We start from the raw sequence: 23959 nt of genomic DNA on the forward strand, positions 1-23959 counted from the left end.
TCACAGTATCTAAGACTGATGAATGTCTACTTTCTGCATTGGTCTTCTACACAGACCTAAACAGGCACAGCAGTGTGTTCTTGAGAAGCCAGAGGGAGGCCTGAAATTCTTGGACCCTCTGGGTTTGTTGAGTAGCCAAATAACATAGAGGTATTATGTTCCAACCCAAGAATGCAGGTTGGATCATCTGAACATCTATGGGCTATAGCCTTGAGGGCCAAGCTGATAACTTCTAAGAGCAGCTCCCACTGCAGAAGAGGTAGTTTGGACCTAGAGTCCAGGTCATGCAAGACCCACACTGGCTGGAGCCCATTTCTCTGGCCACTTTTGGAATTGTATCAGGATATCCTTCAGGAAAGAGTCTCACTCAGAGCTAAAGGTTGAGTTATTGGTCGGTTTTGAGTATTACTGCTATTTTTCAGGTTGCAGGCTTGTCAGATGTCCAGTGGGGTGAACAGCAGGTCGGTGCCACTGGTCACAACATCTGTACTGGAGCATGAGCTGAGAGCTGGTGACAGCCCAGTGGGAAGCGGGAAGCAGGACATGGTATACATAGCCCATGGGTAGAGTAGCCTTGATACAGGATGGTGCTGGGCATGGAGAAGGTTCTTGTAAATCAAAATAGCTGATTACTTACATACACCATAGAAGCCGACTGCTCAGTGACTGGTACTACCTACAACCATGACCTTTCTTGGGGAGGGAGGCCCATCTGGAGGTGCCTGAGAAGCTAGAAACCTTGGAATTCCTGGAGCCATGGATAGAGGTAAGTGGATGGGGCTGCCTCTGGCTCCTGGGGTGAGATCTGGTTAGACTTGGGACCTAAGGAACACGTCATTCACTTTATTAGGACATCGTAAGTTAACCTGCTCAGGGAGGAGCCAGGGCAAAGTCCTAGTTGTTGGCAGTGTGCTTGCACACTTGGCACTTAGGGTCTGAGTTCACACACCTACCAGGCTAGGACGAACCTGGAGTTGTAAGATTAAGTTTCTTGATCCGATGTGAACTTCATAAGCCCCTCCTCAATAAACAATTGCTGACAGATTAAAGATTTAAGAGTTGACTGGCCGGTCCTGGCTTTGTCAAGCTGCAGGGCTTGAGGAAAGAGCCTCACCCTGCTTAGGCCTGCCTGACTGCTGGTGCCAGGAACATTTCTGGGAGAGGCTTGGGTCAACAATTTGGCTGCTTACCGCGAGGGGCTGCTAATATCAGGTTAGTGGCTCTGCTATTCTGTGGGTTCCCATGGACTGGTCGGGATGACTGACATGGCCCCTGACTTATAAAAGGCATCTCCTGACTGGCCCAGCAGTTTCACTCCACCGGCCAACAGTGGTGGACCCCAAAAGCAAGCCTGGGAGGCTCCAGGGAAGCAGCTGACCACTGCTAGTTGCATGGATAGTACAACCGCTTTACTTACTGAACAACTTAACCAGAGGGTGGCTCCCAAAACTGGCACCAGGTCAAAATTAAGTTTCTGGTGACTCCTGCTTGGTGTTTTCTGGTCACTGAGCAGACATCCCTGTAAGGGCAGGGCAGAGGTTATGTCTTTCATTGTGCTCAGAAATGTAATCCTGCCTCCCTGTGGTCATTGCAGGGCTATGCAGCAGCTAATGCTGCACTGGTTAAGGCCCAGCTGCTTCTCAGGGTTCCTCTACACGCTTCCACACGGGGCAATGATCCTGTCCCTAGCCTTGTAGGTGCTTTAGAGAGCACCATACTGGAATGTGGAGCGAGGCTTCTGGGGTACCAACTTCCTGTTCCAGCCACACAAGTTGTGCGGACCCGGATCAGTCTCTTAAGGTTCTAGATCTAGTGGAGCCCCTATTCTGTTGACATCTGTGTGAGAGAACCCAAGGGAAGACATCCAGGCATGGCCAGCGAGACTACATCCTGAGGACAAGTTCCTGCTAGGGCGTGCTGACCCAAGTGATCCCTCTGTGTCCAGGGCCAACTCCCAGGAGGGTCTAGATTAATGAGTCATGTCACCATGGTTCCGGGGTTTCTTTTATATTCACTTCTCTACAGGAAGCCAATAGCAAAGACACAACAGGGCTGTGAGCAGCAGGCCACCCCTAGCCAGAGAACTCCACCCACCATGGGAGCCTTGCCATTCCCTCCAAGCGCCACAAGGAGCATAGACCACACCACCCCAGACTCCTTCAGGGGTGTTTATTTCCCAGTCAGAAGAGAAGCAGGGACAGGCTCCTCTGCCTGTTGAGGCCGAGGCCTAGGCCTGGCAGATTCCACACGGGGGACCAGGGAGGGGGAGGGGAGGCACAGGAGACAGCTCCCAACTGTGTGCACTTGGTCCCACATTTGTCCTGGCTGGGTCCAGGGAGGGCCTGCCCAGGGATGGTGGCACCAAGAGCCAGGGCAGAGGCATCAGGCTAGCTGGCCCAGATGGAGGCAATAAATACTGACAGGCCAGGCACGAGGTTCAGGCCCTAGGGCCCAGGTGAGACAAGTAAGGCTCGGCTGGCTTTGTCCCTCAGGGGCTCTCTGTTGGAACAGGGGCTTCGAGTGCTGCCTCTAAGGACAGAGAAGGCAGAGGAATGAGGCACCCTATCCTGCCTCCTAGATGGGGCTGGAGGCATTGAGTTTTGGCAATTGACCCTCCCCTAGCTACTGGAGCCACCCCAACCCTGGCCACGGGGAGTGGGAAGAGCTGGCCAGGCCTGCAGGAAGCAACAGCAGCACCCCAGGCCTCCGTGGGTGGGTCACCAGGATGGGGATGGCAGACAAGGCAAGGACAGGGGAGACCACATGCTCATGCAGACAGGGGAGTTAAGAGTTAGCGACGGCCCCCAGTACACGTTCCACATGTTAAGGCATCATGGTTAGACAGTGACTGACAGTGATGGATGACCTGGCCAGGGAGTGGTGGGGCTAAAGGACAGACAGCCCAACCCTGCCCACACCGAGCAACCTAGCTCAGATGGGGCAGAGACAAGTGGGCTGGGCAACCCAGTGTTCCATTCCATTCTAGAAGCCAGGGCCTGAGGAAGGGAAGACAGAGGGAACCTGGAGGGACACAGCAGATTGGAGGCCTGGGCTGGAACCCCTCCCCCACCGCACAGGCAGAAGCAGCAATGTGACACTGGAGACCACAGGGGCCTGCAGGCAGGAGGTGGAGGAGGGGCAGACAGAAGAGCTGCCTGTCTGAGAGGACCAGGGAGGAATGGTGAGGGAGGGTCCTGTCAGCACTTTGGTTTGGGGGGGGGGAGGGGTTTGGGGTGGGGCATGTCGGTCCTTCTGTCTGTCCTTCGCCCTGCCCGCCTCCCAGCTGGAACTCAGTCCTTCCATTCCTTTTTGATGGTGAGGTTCCACTCCCAGGACAGGTGGTCAGTCTTGTCGTCGTCTGTGAAGCGGGACTTGATGTTGTAACTGCCCCGCGCCAGCATGCCTTTGGGGGCCTCCTCCATGGGTGTGAGGAACTCGTACTCCTCAGCCCGGGGTCCGTAGCTCCCAACCATGTAGTCAGTCTTGTCAACTGCGGAGCAGGAAGGACAAGGTCACGGTGCTGTGAGCCTCTCCCCAAACCCACAGGCTCCCACTCCACAGTGCACCCACTTACTTTTGACCCCTTTCCTGTATGTGTGCTGGATGTACTTCATGCCTGACACGATCTCTCTGTTCACCTGTGGGAACACAGAGCAAGGGTCAGCTGGCTCCCCAGTCCTGCTCCTCTGCCCCTCTATGCCGGGCCTCACGAAGCCTTTCCCTTACCCGGAAAGAGATTTTTATCCGGTACTCCACACCTTCCTTCAACACAAATGACTGTTTCTTGAAGCTCTCCAGATCACCTGTATTGGGGAGGAGGTTCAGCCGAGGGCTTTGGAGGCTTCCCACCCTGCCCCCACACTCACTTCCCACAGCCCCTTCCTTGACACAAAGCAGAGCCTTGGAGAGCACCTAGTTGCACTTCTCCTCTGTCCCACCAGAGGGCACCAGTGCAGAAAATTATTTTTAGGGGCAGTGACTGGATGCCAGCTGCCCCACCCAGGGACTCCAGGACCCACTCACCTGTCAGGTCCAGTTCCAGAGGGCCCGGGGAAGAGCTGCACACCAAGGTCAGGCGGGTCACAATGACGTTGGGGACATTGGGGTCTGGAGAGTAAGAGTCAAGAGTCAGGGCCCCATTCCTTAGATTTTTTTCAACTCTCTGAAAGGAAGGAGGCCAACTGGAAAGGGGGTGGTGACAGGGTCAGGTGACATCCTTATTCCAACCCACCTACCTGCAGAGACAGCCACTCGGCCCAGCAGGGCCTCCTTGTACTTCCGAAGGCTCTCATCATCCTTGTCCAGTTCCTGGATCTCCTGGATGCTCTTCTGGGCTGGGGGCTTGTAGTTGACAGAGTGCTCATCTTCCTCATTCTCGGCCGCTATCTGGGCAAGCTGCTCAGCAGTGGGCTCCTGTTCTGCCATGCTCACCGCTAGCCTGGGACACCTGTGGGTAGGGAGTGAGCGGGACTATGGCCGCCTGGAGGCCTTCCAACCTAGGGAGACCATGACACCGGCAGGGAATGATGGAGGTAATCACGCGTGGGGAACTTCGTGAGGACACAGGAGGCTGCTGCCACTGCTCAACTAACTCAGAGGCTCATCTGAGAGGGCGACACCCTAAGTACATCACGAAGCAACAAAAAGCAACAGAAGCAAAACACCTTTCCTCCCCTTAAAGAATGAGTAGCCTCCAGACCGAACTGAACTGGCGGATGGGATGGATCACTACCTCCCTTGGGGCCTCCTGCTGCCCCTAGCAGACCAGGCTCTAATTCCAAGACACTCTTACTGGGTCCTGGAGGTAAGTTCTCCTAAAGGAGGATGCTCTGTGTCTAAACCACGTGCAGGACAAGCGTCTGAGCGTTCCTGCCAATGGATTGCCGTCCTAAGCTCAACTATGTGGCGACCGCTCTAAATCCTAAGAGCCCAAAGGAGATCCTAAATTGCACGGTAGTGTGAGGGTCTGCGAATGCAACTCGGGAGCTGGTGCACCGCTTGTAAATAAATCTCAGGAACCTGTTTCTGGGCCCTGACCCTAAAGCGTCAGTGGCGGTGCAGAACCATCCCGGACGAAAGCGCCTCGGGTGTCTTTCAGTTCCGCAGATTACCCCAATGTCTCCTCCCAGAAACCCACTCGGATCCCTGCAGGCGATGCGCAGTGATGAGCGGACAGCCCGGCCACAAGGCCCCCACGCCGTCGTCCCTCCGCGAGGTGTCCGCCAAACAAACACAGAAAGTGGGGGGTCCGACACCGTGAGGCTCCGGGCGACCCCGCCCGACGCGGCCAAGCGTGGCCGCAGGCGACAGCATCCAGGGCGCGGCCCGCACTTCCGCAGGGCCCGCAATCCGGGCGGGGCGGGGCCGCGCGGCGGGAGCTCCGGGCGAGGCTTCCACGCCGGACCCCGCCCGCGTGGCCGGGGATTGGGTCCCACGGGCGCCTGGCGCCCTGGCCTGGGCAGCCGCGACCCTTCGGACGGGACCTCCGAGGCGCCCCGAGCCTGCCCCGCCCGCTGTCGTGACCGCGCCCCGCCCGCTCGCGAGCGCCGCAACCGCCGGGGGCGCCGCACAAAGCCGCCCCGCTCCCCTCGCGCGCCGCGCCGCCCCGCGCCCGCGCAAGGCGCCCACTCACCGGAGGCTCGACCGCCGCTCTCGCGCTCCCTCCCGCACCAAGTGACGAACGTCGTCCGCCGCCCGCCGCTCCGACGGTCACTTCCGGGGTCACAAGACTTCCGCTCTCGCGGGCGGGGCCGCTCTGCGCATGCGCCGGCAGGGGGCGCCAGTCGGCGCGGTCGCCATTTTGCGGCTGGCCTCGTGGGCGCGTCCCGCGTGGGCCGGCCGCGTCGCGCCTGGCACCGAGTGTCCGGTGCCTGTGCCTGCGAGACGAGGGCCGTGTCCTCCAGAGCGGCGGCGCGCGGCCACCCTGGCCCCCAGGGCTCCGCCGTAGCTGCGCCCGCGCCCTGTCCCATTGTCCCCGGCTGCACCGTGGAGGGCGCCTCGCTCCGGGGACCGGGCGCGTGCGCTCCGCAGTCTGCAGGAAGGAAGGACCCGACCTAGCCGAGGGCCTTCCTGTCGTGCGTTGGTGGCTGCAGCTCCAGTTCCCCCTGAAGGTTCAGTTCCTGCTACTGCGGCCGAGCACGCCATAGTGGCTTCCCCAAGGGTGGCCTCGCACTGGGATCCAACAAAAGCCACCACGGGTGTCCTCTGCCGGGCATACCTGCCCTGAGGCATGTGGGCAACAGCTGCTGGCTGCAGGCATCAGGCTTCAAAGATGACATTAGGAATGCGGTGGCCCCATCATCTATCTTCAGCAATTATGGGCTTCGTTAGTTCATCCAAGCATTTATTGCCTCTGGCCACACGTCAGCAACTTTGAAGCAAGCCAAAAGTTCTTTCAAGCTTAATTATTTCTTTGTTCTTTTTAAATATTTTTTCTTTTAAGCTTAATTATTTCATGAAGTATTTTTGTCTCCAAGGAAGCTGGATCTGCTATACCCTATCCTAGCTGTTCTATGGCAAAGTATTTCAAAACCAAACTCCATCACCACCTGGTTTTCCCGCTCTTATTCTCTGATAGATTTGGCTTGCCTTCCACACACAGCACAGGTGTGCCCAGGCGTGTCTCGTGCTTGCTTTGCAGGAGCCTCGTGGTCCTGCACCTGAATGGGCCAGGTTTGAACTCTGACCCACCCACAACGCCCTAGTCTGAAGCACTCCAAGTGCAAATCTTCCAAAGTGGCTTTCTTATTTTATTTTTTACTTTTTTGGTTTTTCTAGACAGGGTTTCTCTGTAGCTTTGGAGTCAGTCCAGGAACTCGCTCTGTAGACCAGGCTGGCCTCGAACTCAGAGATCTGCCTGCCTCTGCCTCCGAGTGCTGGGATTAAAGGCGTGTGCCACCACCGCCCAATTTTTTATTTTTAGATTTATTTCATGTATGTAAAAGGTTTCCCTGCCTGTATGTCTCTGCACACCACGTGTATGCAGTACCTGCAGAGGTCGGAAGAGGGCGCTGGATGCTCTGCAGTTGGAGTTAGACTAGCTGTGAGTGACCATGTGAGTACTGGGAATTGAACCAGAACCTCTCTGAAAGAGGACCCAGTGCTCTCAGATGCTAAGCTGTCATCTCTCCAGCCTATTCCTGCCACCAAGCTTTTTCATAGGGTCTAGCTACAGTAACTGACATTTGAAAAAAAAAAAAAGAACAAAAAATCTAAAAGCCCAGTCAGCATTTTCCCTGATTGTAAATTCTTTTAGTTTATATCACAATTTGTAAGATTCAAGTGCTTAAAAAATATTGATGGAGGGTGGTGGTCATCTATGACTTTAATCCCCACACTCATGAGGCAGAGGCAGGCGGATCTCTGGGAGTCCAAGGCCAGCCTGGCCTACAGAGTAAGTTCCAAGATAGGCTCCAAAGTCACACAGAGAAACCCTGTCTCTCAGAAAACAAACAAAAAAGTAATTTTAAAAATCTTCAAAAAGGCTGGGCATTGGTGGCCCACGCCTTTAATCCCAGCACTCGGGAGGCAGAGGCAGGCGGATCTCTGTGAATTCGAGACCAGCCTGGTCTACAGAGCTAGTTCCAGGACAGGCTCCAAAGCCGCAGAGAAACCCTGTCTCGAAAAACAAAAAAAAACAAAAAAAAAAAAAAAACAAACAAACAAAAAAAAAATCTTCGAAAAGAAACCCCAAAACTGTTGGCTTTGGGGTGTAGCTCTTTTGGACAGCACTTGCCAGCCCAGAATTACAGAGCCAAAGTAAACCAAGAAAACCTATTGTATTGGTCTGGGAATTTCCCTTTTTAGTCCTATTTGGTGGCTGTAACAAACCATCGTTGACCTAATGGCCTACAAACATGTATTTAGCATACATTTGGAAGCTGGACGCTCTGGATCAAGGTATTTTGTAGATTAATATTCTTAGACAAGCAACTGATCACCTCCCAGCGGCCCTCCCTTCTATGCAATTACCTTAAGAGTCTGGATTTTCACCTATAAAGTCTGTACCAACATGGGCGGTAGTGGCGCACGCCTTTAATCCCAGCACGTGGGAGGCAGAGGCAGGCGGATCTCTGTGAGTTTGAGGCCAGCCTGGTCTACAAGAGCTGGCTCCAAAGCCACAGAGAAACCCTGTCTCGAAAAACAAAACAAACAACAATAACAACAACAAAAAAGTTTGGGAGGGCACAGTCGAACTATAGTTGGCTTCTTGAGACATTCTGAAAGGACTGGACTTTCTTTAGGACAGTCCCCATGGCCAGGACAATGAAGTCTGTGGTGAGCACATTCCTACTGTGTGTGATCAGATACTTTTGAATGAGGCATGGTGCTCCCTTTAGATTTTTCTGTATTGTTCTAAAAGGGTGTTGTTAGAGGCCACTTGTTCGGTCCCAGCCACCCAGAATAAGCACTCAGAAATTATATTATTTAAGCCACAGCTAGACCAATCACTTAAGGCATATTACTAGCTAGCTCTTATATCTTTGGTTAACCCATTTCTATTAATCTGTGTGTCATCACGTGGCTATGGCTTACTGGCAAGGTTCCACATCTGTCTCAGGCAGAGCTACATGGTGTCTCCCAACTCCGCCTTCTTTCTCCCAATATTCAATTTCGTTTTCCCTGCCTAGCTCTACTCTGCCCTATTACAGGCCAAGGCAGCTTCTTTATTCATTAACCAATAAAAGCAACACATATATAGACGGACTTCCCACACCAGGAGAGTAATATTATTTTAATCTTTTCTGAAAAATCATGAAAGGAGGAGACACACGTTCAGTACCCAGGAGCACAAAGCTCAGTGTAAGGAATAGCAGGCAGGACCCTGTCCTGCCCCCTGAGAAATACCTTAAGGTAAACCACACTGGTACTTTGGCTCTGTGATGTCATTTTCAGAGATGTGTTTTGAGAGAAGAACCTTAGAAATACACAGGATTTAGTCACAAAGACTAAATTTACTACAGTTGTTTTTTTTCTGTTTTTTGTTTTTGTCTTTTAAGGGGCTTCACCCTGCATCCCAGTCCAGCCTCAAACTCAAGATGCTCTGGCCTGAGGCTCGAGAGTGCTGGGCTCCGGCTGGAACAAGGGATGCGGGTCCACTTGCCGCACAAGCCTGGCCATGTAAAGGTGAGAGAACCAAATCCTCACCAAAGGTGAGAGAAGGTGTCCCTGACCTCCATATGCGTGCACACACAGTAAATAAAAGTTGTAGGGGCTGGAGAGGGGACGCAATGGTTAAGAACACTTGCTCAAGAGCAGAGGATTTGGTTGATCCCTTGAATCTGCATCGGGAAGCTCATAGCTGTCTGTAATTCTAGTTCTGCAAGATTCAACATCCTCTTCTGGCCTCCAAGGGAACCTGCACGTGGGGCACTTACACAGTGGTGGTTTGAATGGGAAAGGCCTTCATAGGTTCATGTGTTTAACTGCTTGGTCTAATCGGTGGGACTGTTTGGGAAAGGATTAGAAGGTGTGGCCTTGGGCTGGAGAGATGGCTCAGTGGTGAACAGCACAGGGTGCCATCTGTGGTGGGATCTGATGCCTTCTTCTGGCATAAAGGCATGCATGCAGTAGAGAGCACCCATACACATTATAACTTTTTTAAGGGTGGCTTTTTAAAATTTATTTAACTTTATTTTATGTGCATTGATATGAAGGTGTCAAATCCCCTGGAATAGGAATTACAAGCAGTTGTGAGCTGCCATGTGGTTGCTGGGGATTGAACCCAGGTCCTCTGAAAGAGCAGGCAGTGAGTGCCCTTAACCACTGAGCCATCTCTCCAGCTTCCTAAATCATTTTTTTTTTTTTTTTGGTTTTTTCGAAACAGGGTTTCTCTGTGGCTTTGGAGCCTGTCCTGGAACTAGCTCTGTAGACCAGGCTGGCCTCGAACTCACAGAGATCCACCTGCCTCTGCCTCCCGAGTGCTAGGATTAAAGGCGTGCGCCACCACCGCCCGGCCTAAATCATTTTTTTTTTTTTTTTTTTAAGATTTATTTTTACGGGCTGGAGAGATGGCTCAGTGGTTGAGAGCATTGCCTGCTCTTCCGAAGGTCCTGAGTTCAATTCCCGGCAACCACATGGTGGCTCACAACCATCTGTAATGAGGTCTGGTGCCCTCTTCTGGCCTGCAGACATACACACAGACAGAATATTGTATACATAATAAATAAATAAATAAATAAATAAATAAATATTAAAAAAAAAAAAAGATTTATTTTTACATATGCAGTGTTCTGCCTGTATGTCTGCCTGCAGGCCAGAAGAGGGTGCAAGACCTCATTACCGCTGAGCCATCTCTCCAGCCCCAATAAATAAATCTCTTTTTGTTTGTTTGTTTTTTCAAGACAGGGTTTCTGTGTAGCTTTGAAGCCTGTCCTGGAGCTAGCCCTTGTAGACCTGGCTAGCCTCAAACTCATAGAGATCCATCTGCCTCTGCCTCCCGAGTGCTGAGATTAAAGGCCTACACCACCACTGCCCAGCTTCTCAATAAATAAATCTTAAGAACGTTTGGGATTATTGGAGGAGACGTGTCACTGTGGATGCTAAAAGATTTCAAAAGCCCATGTCTGTTGCAAGATATTTGATTATACTGTGTAAAGATATGTCACTGTGATCAGTTTAATAAAAAACTGAATGGCCAATAGCTAGACAGGATTTCAAGGCACAGAGGATGCTAGGAAGAAGAAGGGAGAAGATAGGAAGAGATGCCAGGTGACACAGAGCAAGCAGCATGGGCATGACAAAGTGAAGGTGACAGAGCCATGTATAAGAACATAGATTTTCCCAACAAAATCCCAGCAAAATTCTTCAAAGACCTCAAAAGAACGGTACTTAACTTCATTTGGAAAAGCAAAAAACCCAGGATAGCCAAAACAATCCTGTGCAGTAACTTCTGGAGGCATCACAATCCCTGACTTCAAACTCTATTACAGAAAGCAGCCTGGTATTGGCATAAGAACAGACAGGAGGACCAATGGAACCAAATAGAAGACCCAGATATCGGGATGGAGAGATAGCTCAGTGGTTAAGAGCATTGCCTGCTCTTCCAAAAGTCCTGAGTTCAATTCCCGGCAACCACATGGTGGCTCACAACCATCTGTAATGAGGTCTGGTGCCCTCTTCTGGCTTGCAGAATATTGTATACATGACAAATAAATAAATATTTTTTTAAAAAAAAGAAGACCTGGATATTAATCCACACATCTTTGAATACCTGATCTTTGATAAAGAAGCAAAATGTATCAAATGGAAAAAAGAAAGCATATTTAACAAGTGGTGCTGGCATAACTGGATATCAACATGTAGAAGAATGAAAATAGACCCATATCTATCACCATGCACAAAACTCAAGTCCAAATGGATCAAAGACCTCAACATAAAGCCAGGCACACTGAACCTTATAGAAGAGAAAGTGGGAAGTACACTTGAATGCATTGGCACAGGGAACCACTTCCTAAATATAACCCCAGCAGCACAGACACTGATAGAAACTATTAATAAATGGGACCTCCTGAAACTGAAAAGCTTCTGTAAAGCAAAGGACACAGTCAACAAGACAAAACGACAGCCTACAGAATGGGAAAAGAACTTCACTAACTCCACATCAGACAGAAGTCTGATCTCCAAAATATACAAAGAACTCAAGAAATTGGACAGCAAAAGATCACATAATCCAATAAAAAAATGGAGTACAGACCTAAACAGAGAACTCTCAACAGAGAAATCTAAAATGGCTGAAAGACACTTAAGGAAATGTTCAACATCCTTAGTCATCAGAGAAATGCAAATCAAAACAACTCTGAGATTCTTACACCTGTAAGAATGACCAAGATCAAAAACACTGATGACAACTTATGCTGGAGAGGATGTGGGGAAAAGGGAACACTTCTGCATTGCTGGTGGGAGTGCAAGATGGTACAACCCCTTTGGATGTCAGTGTGGCAATTTTTCAGAAAATGAGGAAACAACCTTCCTCAAGACCCAGTAATGCCATTTTTGGGTATATATCCAAAGGATGCTCAATCATGCCACAAGGACATGTGCTCAACTATGTTCATAGCAGCTTTGTTTGTCATAGCCAGAACCTGGAAACAACCTAAATGCCTCTCGACCGAAGAATGGAGGAGGAAAATGTGGTACATTTACACAATGGAGTACTACACAGCAGAAAAAAAATAACAGCTTGAATTTTGCAGGAAAATGGATGGAACTAGAAAACGTTATTTTGAGTGAGGTAACCCAGACACAGAAAGACAATTATCACCTGTACTCACTCATAGGTGGTTTTTAAACATAAAGCAAAGAGGGGCTGGAGAGATGGCTCAGAGGGTAAGAGCACTGGCTGCTCTTCCAGAGGTCCCGAGTTTAATTCCCAGCAACCACATGGTGGCTCACAACCATCTGCAATGAGACCTGGTGCCTTCCTTGCCAGCAATACATTTTATGCTTAATAAATAAATAAATCTTTAAAAAAAACATAAAGCAAAGAAATCCAGCCTACAAACCACAATTACAGAGAACTTATATAACAATGCGGACATTAAGAGAGACATACATAGATCTAATCTACATGGGAAGTAGAAAGTAGAAAAAGACAAGATCTCCTGAGTAAATTGGGAGCATGGGGACCTTGGGGGAGGATTGAAGGGGGAAAGGGAGAGGCAGGGAAGGGAGCGGAGAAAAATGTAGAACTCAATAAATATCAATTAAAAAAAAGAACATAGATTAAGGGGGACAATGGTGGCGCACACCTTTAATCCCAGCACTGGGAGGCAGAGGCAGGCGGATCTCTGTGAGTTCGAGGCCAGCCTGGTCTACAAGAACTGTGGAGATCCCTGCAAGAGTCACTACTGGCAGGAAAACCATCTGGGTAAGTAAGAATGAAACTCAGTTCAGCCCAACTTTAGTCTATACTGGTTCGGCTTCTGGAGTCTGACCCCAGGTGGTTTATTATAAGCATATTATTTATTTATTTATTTTTGGTGTTTTGAGACAGGGCTTATCTATGTAGTCTACAAATCAAGTTCCAGGACAATCAGGGCTATAACACAGAGAAACCCTGTCTTGAAAAACCAAACAACAACAATAACAACAACAACAAAAAAAACCAACTAAGATGTATATATACTTAGGTACATATGCACGTATACATTTACAAAATAACAAGGGTCTGGAAATATGGCTCAGTTGCTCCCAGCTTACAGCCACATGAATTCAGTTGCAAAGGATCTTATACACTCTGCCCTCCCAGGGAACCTGCATGGATGTGGTGTAAGGAAAACTCATACAGCCTCCACCCCCCAACCACACACACACAGAAGTACAAACACCAGCATTTCTTTTTTTCTTATTTTTGTGACAGGGTTTCTCTGTGTAGCCCTGGCTGTCCTAGAACTTGCTCTGTAAACCAGGCTGGCCTCAAACTTACAGAGATTCACCTGCCTCTGCCTCCCAAGTGCTGGGATTAAAGGCGTGCGCCACCATTGCCCAGCTCAGCATTTTCTCTTTGTTATTTTCTATTTGGCACTAGGATTTCACACTTCCGGCAAGCTGTCTAGCCTGTGCTTCACCCCCGACCCCATTTTTAAGCTTGTGTGTGTGTGTGTGCATGCATGTACCTGTGTGTGTGCGTGCATGCAGAGCCCTGAACAGGACATCAGGTCTATTTCTCTATTGCCATCTCCTTTACTGGCTTGAGACAGGGTCTCACTGACCTGGAAGCTGCCATATTGGACGGGCTGGCAGCTCTCAGGGTCTGCCTGTTTGTTCCTCTCCAGTATCCTAGGTTACTGGCCACCAGAGCCATGCCCAGTATTTTCTTGATTTTCACTGGCTTGTTTGTTGTTTTTTGAGACAAGGTCTCACTGTGGAGCCCTGACTAGCCTGCAACTCACTATGTAGGCCAGCCTCACAGAGATCTTCATGCCTCTGAAGAGGCATGTCAGCCCACCAGGCTCATACCCAGCTCTGTATGTGGGTGCTGGGATTCATTCAGATAAGGTTCTTATGAAGTCATCTCCCAGAATCGCCCATTTTTATTTATTTAGAGTGTGTGTAAGTGGGTATTTGTGTGTGTGCTCATTTGTAGGCCAGAGGTCAACTTTCAGTTTTGTGGATTTGTTGCTGCTTCTTTGTTTGTTTGTTTGTGAGACAGGGTTTCTCTGTAGCTTTGGAGCCTGTCCTGGAACTAGCTCTTATAGACCAGGCTGGCCTCAAACTCACAGAGATCCGCCTGCCTCTGCCTCCCGAGTGCATGTTAAATGCGTGTGCCATCATAGCCCAGCCTAATTTGTTGCTTCTTAGATAGCGGCTTACTCAGTAACCCTGGCTGGCTTGGAACATACTATATAGATCAGGCTGACCTGTTTCTACATCCCAAGTGTTTAAAGGCATGCACCAGCAAACTGCAAACCTAGTCTGATGTTATATGTTATTCACGCTGTTCATCTTGCTTTGCTTTTTTGCCTTTTTTTTTTGAGACAAGGTTTTTTTCTTTTTTTTTTAATTTATTAGTTAACTTTTTATTTTTAGAGACAAGGTTTCTCCATGTTGCTTTGGAGCCTGTCCTGGAACTAGTTCTGTAGACCAGGCTGGCCTCGAACTCACAGAGATCCGCCTGCCTCTTTCTCTCAAATACTGGGATTAAAGGGGTGCGCTACCACTGTCTGGCTTTTCTTTTTTCTTTCCTTTTTTTTTTTTTTTGGAGATAGATTTTTCTCACTTGGCCTGGAACTCAACATTTGGCTAGCTGTCTGGCCAGTAAACCCTAGAAATCTCCTTGTCTTTGCCTTCCTAGTGTTAGAATTACAAATGCATACTGTTAGGAATATTTCTTAGATGAGATTCTACACTGATGCAAATAATTCCAATCAGACCAAATCAGACCGAATAAAAGATGCCCATATTTAATGTAGTGCTACCAGATGGCACCAGAAAAGCATGGCAAGGGGAAGAGAGAGAAGGGCAGACCACGTGTTCCTTCTCTGGGTGGCAGCCTAAACAACCTGTGGGCGTGGTCCTGACCCCCAGGCTTTCCCAGAGGTGGAGTCCGGACCAAGGCAGCTCTCAGGAGAGTGGGCTCTGATGTAGGTGGGTCTTCTATCTATCTGTTGCTTTCATTGGTTAATTAATAAAGAAAACTGCTTGGCCTGTTAGGGCAGGACTTAGATAGGCAGAGTAGACAGAACAGAATGCTGGAAGAAAGCTGAGTCAAGCAGACGCTATAGCTCTCCTCTCCAAGGTGGACGCAGGTTAAGATCCTTCCTGGTGGGGCTGGAGAGATGGATCAGAGGTTAAGAGCATTGCCTGCTCTTCCAAAGGTCCTGAGTTCAATTCCCAGCAACCACATGGTGGCTCACAACCATCTGTAATGGGGTCTGGTGCCCTCTTGTGGCCTGTAGGCATACACACAGACAGAATATTGTATACATAATAAATAAATAAATATTTAAAAAAAAAAAAGATCCTTCCTGGTAAGCAACCACCTCGTGGTGCTACACTCATTAATAGAAATGGGTTAATCAAGATGTGAGAGTTAGCCAGTAAGAGGCTAGAGCTAATGGGCCAAGCAGTGTTTAAAAGAATACAGTTTCCGTGTAATTATTTCGGGGCATAAGCTAGCCAGGCGGCCGGGAAGCGGCCCGCAGCTCCTTCTACAGGGCTGGATGTCAGGGGCTGGGGTGAGGCTTCCACCCAAACACATACCACTGCACCTGTGCTTGTTTTTTCACTTATAGCCTGGAGCCTTTAACTCAGGTCCTCGTGCTTGAATAGCAATCCCTTTGCAGCTGTGGGATCTCTTCTGCCCCACTGTGTATCACTGTTCCTGAGAAGACATTCCATCTACTCTTAGCCATTGTTCTATGGCCGTAAACAGACTAAAACACTGCAACTTTTTTTAAAATTATTTATTTAATTTCATGTTACATTTCAACCAGTTTTCCTTCACACAAACCATGGCAACTCTTACCAAAGAAAGCATTTAATTGGGGCTGTCTTACAGTACAAAGGTTTAGTTCATTATCATCATGGCAGGGAGGATAGTGGCACACAGATGGACATGATGCTGGAGTAGTTGAGAGTTCTGTATCTGGATCTACAGGCAGCAGAAAGAGCAAAACTGGGCATGGCTTGAACTTTTGAAACCTCAAAGCCCACCCCTAGCGACACACTTCCTCCAGCAAGGACATAACTCCTAATTCTTCTCAAGTAGAGCTATTCTCTGATGACTAGGCATTAAAATAAATGAGCCTATGTGGGCCATTTTTATTCATATCACATCTACTAACACCAGATATAAAAAAATAACAGTGACAGTCAGGCAGGCAGTGGTGGCACATGCCTTTAATTCCAGGACTCAGGAGGCAGAGGCAGGAAGACCTCTGATTTGAGACCAGCCTGGTCTACAGAGGGAATTCCAGGACAGCCAGGGCTACACAGAAAAACCATGTGTCTCAAAAAAAAACCAACCAACGAACGAATGAAATAACCAAGCCAAACACCAGTGACATACCAAATTAAGGATACCCAAAGTCCAACTTGGTGAACATTGAAGTTTACTGGGGTTACCCTACAGGAGGTTAAGGGGGTGACAGGGCCAGAAATGACTCAAAGTCACTGAAAGTCCACACCACCCCAGCATGAGCTCAACAAGGTGGAGACTGTCTCCTCTGTATCTGCCTCTTGCAGAGTCTGTCTTGCTGGCTGACTGCTCTAAGCAGTCCTTACTAATTACACAAGGGTGTTGATGAGTCTGGTTAGAATTGGGGGCTTCCTGAAGCTACCTAGTTGTCCACTTCCCAAGTTTTAAGGAGTGAATTTTTTTTTTTAGATTTCTTTGTTTTTTAACACAGGGTTTCTCTGTAGCTTTGGAGCCTGTCCTGGAGCTAGCTCTGGTAGACCAGGCTGGCCTTGAACTCACAGAGATCCACCTGCCTCTGCCTCCCAAGTGCTGGGATTAAAAACGTGTGCCACCACCACCCGGCCCCCAAATCTTTTTTTTTTTATAGAAAAAAAAAACAAGCTTGGCTACACATGTACATGTTACCTTATTGCTTACCATGGGGAAGGGGATTGATTTAGGAGTGGGGTGGAATGGAACAGGAGGATCACTGGAGTTTGCTGGCTGACAGCCTAGCTCTGGGTTGGGTGAGAGACCCTGTCTTGAAGGTGCAAGGCAGAGTGATACAGCCAGGCACCTGTCATTCTCCCCTGACTTCTGCATGCATGCACATGGCGCATACACACACACAAAAGAAATTTTTAAAAATCTTTAATGACTTATTATTTGCTGTTTTCCAACAAATGGCTGGCCAATTGGCACCAGAGAGTCAATAACAGTAAAGGTAAATCATATAAATTACAAATTTATAAAAGTGACATAACTTTACATAATTCCTGAAAAGCTAACATTGTTAGAGAAAGCTGGCACAGAAACAAACTAAACAAAAACCTGCCAGTATGTCATGAACTGGGCACTTGCAAAGTGGACACAGATCAGCTCTCGCAAGGGAACTCCAGGGTAGCCCATTTCAGGTCGAGTGCAAAGCAAAGCAAACACGTGGCTGGCCAAGCACAGCTGGTTATCCTGTGGGACAACCTACCTACACAAGTAGATTTGTCTGCTTTTCTTTTCTGAAGGCAGGATTTTACTGCATAGCCCTGGCTGGCCTTGAACTCAGAGATCTGTTTGCCTCGGCCCCCTGAGTGCTGGGATTAAGGGCCTGGGCTACTATACCAGTTTTGTTTGCCATTTCTGATTGAATAGAGTGGTATCTGGTACGGGCAATTGCAGAAAGCCTTTTATAAGGCCCAGGCTGGACTGCTCGGGATTCTTCAGAGCTGTGCACTTGCTTTAGTTAGCTGTGTGTGCTCTGCTGCTGTAATGTTAAAATAGCAAACATGAGGATGGAGCTGAAACAATACAGCTACTGTGATAAATTAACTAGTAAAAAGGACAAAGAGGCAGAGACCATCTGTTTCGACTTTCAGGGGATGGTGTTTGAGCCTCACCACATAGCCCAGACAAACCTTGCCTTAGTGTCCTGACTGAGATTGTAGTCCTTTGATGCCAAACCCAGCCTGAATGACTACTGATACAGGTTTCAGAGATATCAGGCTCACCTTAAATTCCCCACTGTAGCCAAAGATGACATTGAACTTCTGAGTTTCCTTCCTGTACCTTGTTAGTGCTGGAATTACAGGAATACACCACTTGGTAGTTTATGTGGTCCTGGAGATCAAGCCAGGACTTCAAGCATGCTAGCTCTACAAACTGACTATGTACCTCCATCTTTTTATTCCCTGACAACTTTTGTTTCTTGAGACAGGGTCTCTCTATATAGTTCTGGTACTTGCTATGTTTACCAAGCTGGCCTCAAGGTCAGAGATCCTCCTGCCTCTGTTTCCTGAGTCATGGGATTCAAGTGTGTGCCACTACACCCATACCCAGACAACTCTCGAAATCAGCACGTTTACTACATCCTAATAAAGCTGAAACTCAAAAACGTCAGGACACACTGTAGTCTGGTTAGCAGATGTTGCTCACAGGGAGGGGCTGGCAAGCAGTGCTGAGAATTTGGGGGTCACACTTAAAGCACCAAATCGTGTAAGTGAACAAAGTGAATCTGAGACAGACTTCTCCCTGTTACGCTAAGAAATCACAAGTAAGAGGAACAGGTCCTGGGGTGCTGGGAGTCAGAAACACTAGTGGCGACTTATGGTTATTCAACAGTACACATGACTAGACACTACAGAGATAAACACAGTAGTGATATGTGTGTTAGTACCCAGGGTTTCGAGCTCTGGCTGGAGGACCCAGTGTTCAGACTCTGGTTGCAAAGGAGTTAGGGTTCCTTGGAGAAATGGTGGCTCCAGGTCTGGGCGGGGAAAATGGAAGGTGGGTCTGCAGCATCTTTTAACAAGTCAAGAAGGGAATTACTAAAGGTGTCGTTGGAGCACAGTGACACAGACAGCCATGTCAGAGACCTAGAGACCAGAGATAAAGCTATTTGAATAAAATCCAGTTAGATACAAATGATCCAGTGAAGCTGTGTGAGATTGCTTATATTCATAATGTCAGGCTATGGAGGAGGATCGTCATCAAGTTTAGTCTGTCCAGGAAGGCCTGAGCTATAGCTTCTAAGACCTTGCTTCAAGAAGGGAGAGAAAAAAGGAAGAGGCAGTCCCAGGTATAGTGGCACAGAGGCTGATGCAGGTGGACTGATAGTCTGGGCTGTAAAGACGCCATCTCCAAAAAGATTCATTTAACCCACTCAGCCAGGCTAGAAAATGACCCTGTCTAGAAAACACAAAGATAGAAAGAAAAAGCACACGGCAAAAGTCTACAATAGAATGTCTGAGTTACACAAGACCTCTTTGCACTATTATTTTTCTGTAAGCATGAATATCAAATTACACAGTAACTTTAGAATATTCACAATTACACAGAGCACCTGCCACACAAGCCTGGTGACCGGAGTTGTTTCCTGGGACCCACATGTAGGCGAGAAGTGACTCCGCACACATACAGTAGCATGTGCATGCCCACACCCGAATGCAACATCATATACTCACCCACACACAATAATCAGCTTTAAAATTTTAAACAGGAAACTGGGGTGATTAATTCTCAGTATTAGATAAATTACTATGGATATAATGTATGCCTTCATTCAAGAGGTGGAAGCAGGAGGATCCAAGGCTGTAAGTTAGGCTGGATGTAGCTCCTTAGTAGATGCTTGCCTTGCATGCACGAGGCCCAAGTTTAGTCAGGATTACTTACTACATATACAAAACTCCGCTATACAGGGAGTTCAAAGTCAGCCTGGGATACACGAGATAGAGTGGGGAGATGGTTCAGACAGCTCAGTGCCTACCATGCAAGTACAAGGACCTGAGTCAAGGATCCCAGCACCCATGTGGCAGACAGGCATACGAGATGCTCAGTAGGTAACTGCACTCGCCACCAAACCTGGGACCCACATGGTGGAGAGAGAAGCAGCTTCAAGTTTTCTCTGGGGTCCACACGTATACTTTGGGGACATGTGTGGTCCCCCTCCACGGAAGTGTGATTTTAAATTAAAAGCCAGGCATGGTGGTACGCACCCTTTAATTCTAACATCCAGGAGACAGAGATAGAAGAATCTCTGAGTTCTAGGCAGCCAGGGCTACACAGTGAGATTCTATACCAAAATAAAAAAAGGTAGGGCTATAAAAATGACTCAGTGGTTAACATCGCTTGATCCAGGTTCAGTTCCCAGCACCCACATGGTAGCTCACAACCACCTGCAACTCCAGTTCCAGGGGTTCCTTTTCTGGCCTCCATAGTCAAGTCACCTGCATGCATGTGCATATACCATCTCCATGTAACTAACAATAAAATCTTTTTTAAAAAATATTTATTTATTTATTATGTATACAATATTCTGTCTGTATGTCTGCAGGCCAGAAGAGGGCACCAGACCTCATTACAGATGGTTGTGAGCCACCATGTGGTTGCTGGGAATTGAACTCAGGACCTTTGGAAGAGCAGGCAATGCTCTTAACCACTGAGCCATCTCTCCAGCCCTTAACAATAAAATTAAAAAAAAAAAAGATGGGCATGGTCACTTTTATTTTTGTAGACAGCGTCTTTCTATGAAGCTTGAATGATGAGGAACTCCCCATGTAGACAAGGTTGGCCTCGAAATCATAGAGCACCATCTCCTGAGTGCTAGACCTGGTAACCAGCACTCAAATAGCTGCACAAAACCACCTAACTCCAATTCCAGGAAACCCGACATCCTCCTCGGGCCTCCAAGGGCTCCTGTACATACATGGTGCATATAAACTCAGGGAGGCCCAAACACATGCATAAAAAAGATGGACTGATTGAGGGAGACACCCGATGTCACCCTGTGGCTCCCGCATGCACGAACATAAGTTCATATATGTGTATGAACACATGCATGTAACCACACACAAAATGACATAACTGCTCTAATATAAATTTTTCATTACTATGATAAACATATCTGAGATTATCAACTTTATAGGACAAGCATCATAAGGTAGCTCATGCCTAAAGCTCTAGCAGTCAGAAGGCTGAGGCAGGGGGATTGTTTGTGAAGTTCAAGACCAGCCTAAATTATAACATGGGTTACTATCTCACAAAAAGAATCATTCCTCTAAGAACAGCACAGTTCATTACAATGGAAGCCAATGTCACAGGAGGCAGAGAGGGCTCAGGAAGCTGGCTCAATGGGCAGACACTCGTCAAGCCTGAGGTTGGATTGCTAAAATCCACAGGATGGAAGACTTCTGATCACACATATGCCATAGAATTTTTGTAAATGGCCGGGCGGTGGTGGCGCACGCCTTTAATCCCAGCACTCGGGAGGCAGAGGCAGGCGGATCTCTGTGAGTTCGAGACCAGCCTGGTCTACAAGAGCTAGTTCCAGGACAGGCTCCAAAACCACAGAGAAACCCTGTCTCGAAAAACCAAAAAAAAAAAAAAAAAAAAAAAAAGGACAGAATTTTTGTAAATGTATGTGCACACACCCAATAAATAAATGTAAAAGTTCTACCACTCTTAATATAGCACCGTGGGCCAAGCTTTCAAAATACCAGTCTTAGGCAGACACTCCAGATCTAAACTATAGCAATGACGTTAGACGATAGAAATGAGGTGTGATGAACTGTGATCTGTGCGACTTCAATACAGACATTTGCCATATCCACTCAGAATTTAAAAAAAGGTCTTGCTATATTGCCCAGACGCATTTTCAAGTCTTGGGTTCAAGTGATCCTTCCACACCAGGCTCCTGCATAGCTGGAATCCCAGCAAGCGTGCACCAGTGGGCTCAGCAACAAAACCAACTTCTCATTCCACTGGACATCCATCCAACTCAATACTACTAAAAAGAACTGCCAGCCACTGAGGCCAAAGCCAGCCTGGACTCCACACAGCAGTAAGTCAGGGAGGCAGGGCTCAAGAAATCAAAACCCAAGATGTTATAACTATTTGGAAGAGTTTACAGCTTCTCAAAAGTTGATTGAGTGATACATGCCAGGATTCCCAGCACTGGGCAGGCTGTGGCAAGAGGACTGTCAACTCCAAGAGCAGGGTTTCTTCCCTGGCTGTCCTAGAACTCACTCTGTAGACTAGGCTGGCTTTGAACTTAGAGGTCTGTCTGCCTCTGCCCTCCTGAGTGCTGGGATTACAGGAATAATTTTAAGACTCTACACTGATTCTGGGGAGGGAGGAGATATTCCTACAGAATATTCAAGAGTCCAAGGCATAGGCCAGGTCCCTGGAAAGCAGTGTGACCACAGAACAGGTAACAGAACCAATTCCAAGCCTTTATTTACTCCAGCTTTTCTGTCTTTGTTACACTGTATCCAATTTCTCATTTTTGTCTATTAAACTATTAGTTAGCTAAAGGGAAGAAACAACATTTACCTGAAGGTCCTGCTGCAAGACACAGACTGAGCCATGAACCAGGGTTAGAGGTTTCTGAATACATGCACCACAGAATCTAATACTGCAGGTTATGTAAGACTGAACACTAGATGCCGAGAGGAAAGACTACCTTGGCCCAGGTGGTTTGCAAGTCCTTTGTTCACAAAGATCAAACTGAAGACACATCTATTTGACGTGGCACCTGAGACCGATCTCTAGCTACCTCAAGTTGAAAGCAGAGATGGCAAAGTGAGGAACATTGGACGAGTTCAGATCCTGAAATCCTCAGAAACCACATAAAAAGCAAGGTGTGGTGGCATGCACTCGCAATCCCAGGGAACACCTAAGGTTGTCCTCTGTTGACACAAGTGTGCACATGCATCCGGACAATACCGAGATACACTGTCATGTGTACGCCATCCTACATGACTCACTGAAGCAGCAGCTCCAGCAGTCCTTAAAAGTATTGCTTTAGCCGGGCGGTGGTGGCGCACGCCTTTAATCCCAGCCCTCGGGAGGCAGAGGCAGGCGGATCTCTGTGAGTTCGAGACCAGCCTGGTCTACAAGAGCTAGTTCCAGGACAGGCTCCAAAACCACAGAGAAACCCTGTCTCGAAAAACCAAAAAAAAAAAAAAAAAAGTATTGCTTTAGCTGGGCGGTGGTGACGCACGCCTTTAATCCCAGCACTGGGGAGGCAGAGAGGCAAGAGGATCTCTGCGAGTTGAGGCCAGCCTGGTCTACAGAGCAAGAGTTTCAGGACAGCCAAGGCTACACAGATAAACCCTGGCAAAAAAAAAAAAAAAAAAAAAAAAAAAAAAGCTCTGAGGTTTGTCACCCTGTGATGTCCACCCACCCTTGGTCCTCCATTTATCCCCAACAGTAAGACAAGGACAGTTTCAGTTTCGAGTTCTCCCATTTCTCAGCTCTATTCCTCAAAGTCCTGCTTTTCAACCTGGTCACGCAGCCCAAGGTACTCTTATCTTTAACCCCAACCCTCTTAAAAATTGGTTTCTGCCTCAAATCCCATTGGTTATTATTTTACAGGTGTCTCCAGAGCCAACCAATGACAAAATGAAGCATTTGAACCTTGTCTGTCTTCCCTAAATAATACAGCTTATCTCGAAAAGCCTTCCAGAATATGTGCATAGACTCTAAGCAAACGCCACTGTACACGAGATCTGGGCATCCTCGGATTCCAAGGACTGACTGCTATCAAGTAAAGAAGCACCCTACCTGGTCTTTGTTCCCTGTCAAAATAACAAGACAGAAAAACAAGAAACACACGAGGTTCAAAGCCAAATCCAGATTTCTCTGACACACCATAAGGCAAAGGAGCAGCCCAAGAATTTATGGGTCACATCTCTAGACACCATACAGCAGATTGCTCCATATCCCCTTATCACCTCACGGTGCCGGCAAATGGACAGGCAGCTCCGGGCAGAAGGCCACTGCTGCTCTGCAGTCTTCCCACTGATCAAGCTGAGTGAGGCATTAGAATATCAGGGAAGCAAACAGAAGGCC

At 48.1% G+C, this 23959-nt stretch overlaps 1 protein-coding gene and 1 long non-coding RNA gene across 3 annotated transcripts; one reads left to right on the plus strand and one right to left on the minus strand.

Moving 5' to 3' along the window:
- The first annotated feature begins 1115 nt into the window (after positions 1 to 1115).
- On the plus strand, positions 1116 to 23645 carry LOC121444616. Its single transcript, XR_005973804.1, has 3 exons — positions 1116 to 1212; positions 9000 to 9126; positions 23483 to 23645. It is a non-coding gene; the product is annotated as an uncharacterized LOC121444616 (long non-coding RNA).
- LOC121444612 (rho GDP-dissociation inhibitor 1) lies at positions 2155 to 5754 on the minus strand. 2 transcript variants are annotated; one of them, XM_041646481.1, is made up of 6 exons: positions 5633 to 5754; positions 4236 to 4447; positions 4024 to 4107; positions 3727 to 3803; positions 3575 to 3638; positions 2155 to 3490 (listed from the first exon to the last, which is right to left on the minus strand). In XM_041646481.1, exons 2-6 carry the CDS (start codon positions 4423 to 4425, stop codon positions 3291 to 3293), a joined length of 615 nt encoding a protein of 204 aa, XP_041502415.1. In that variant the 5' UTR covers positions 4426 to 4447; positions 5633 to 5754; the 3' UTR covers positions 2155 to 3290. The 2 variants fall into 2 exon arrangements, with proteins under 2 accessions (XP_041502415.1, XP_041502414.1); XM_041646480.1 differs by lacking the exon at positions 5633 to 5754 and adding an exon at positions 5138 to 5520.
- Positions 23646 to 23959: the final 314 nt, after the last annotated feature.

The sequence above is a fragment of the Microtus oregoni genome, unplaced genomic scaffold (genome assembly GCF_018167655.1).
Source record: "Microtus oregoni isolate MIOR12 unplaced genomic scaffold, Mior012 000134F_ref0000037, whole genome shotgun sequence".
Classification (NCBI taxonomy): Eukaryota; Metazoa; Chordata; class Mammalia; order Rodentia; family Cricetidae; genus Microtus; species Microtus oregoni.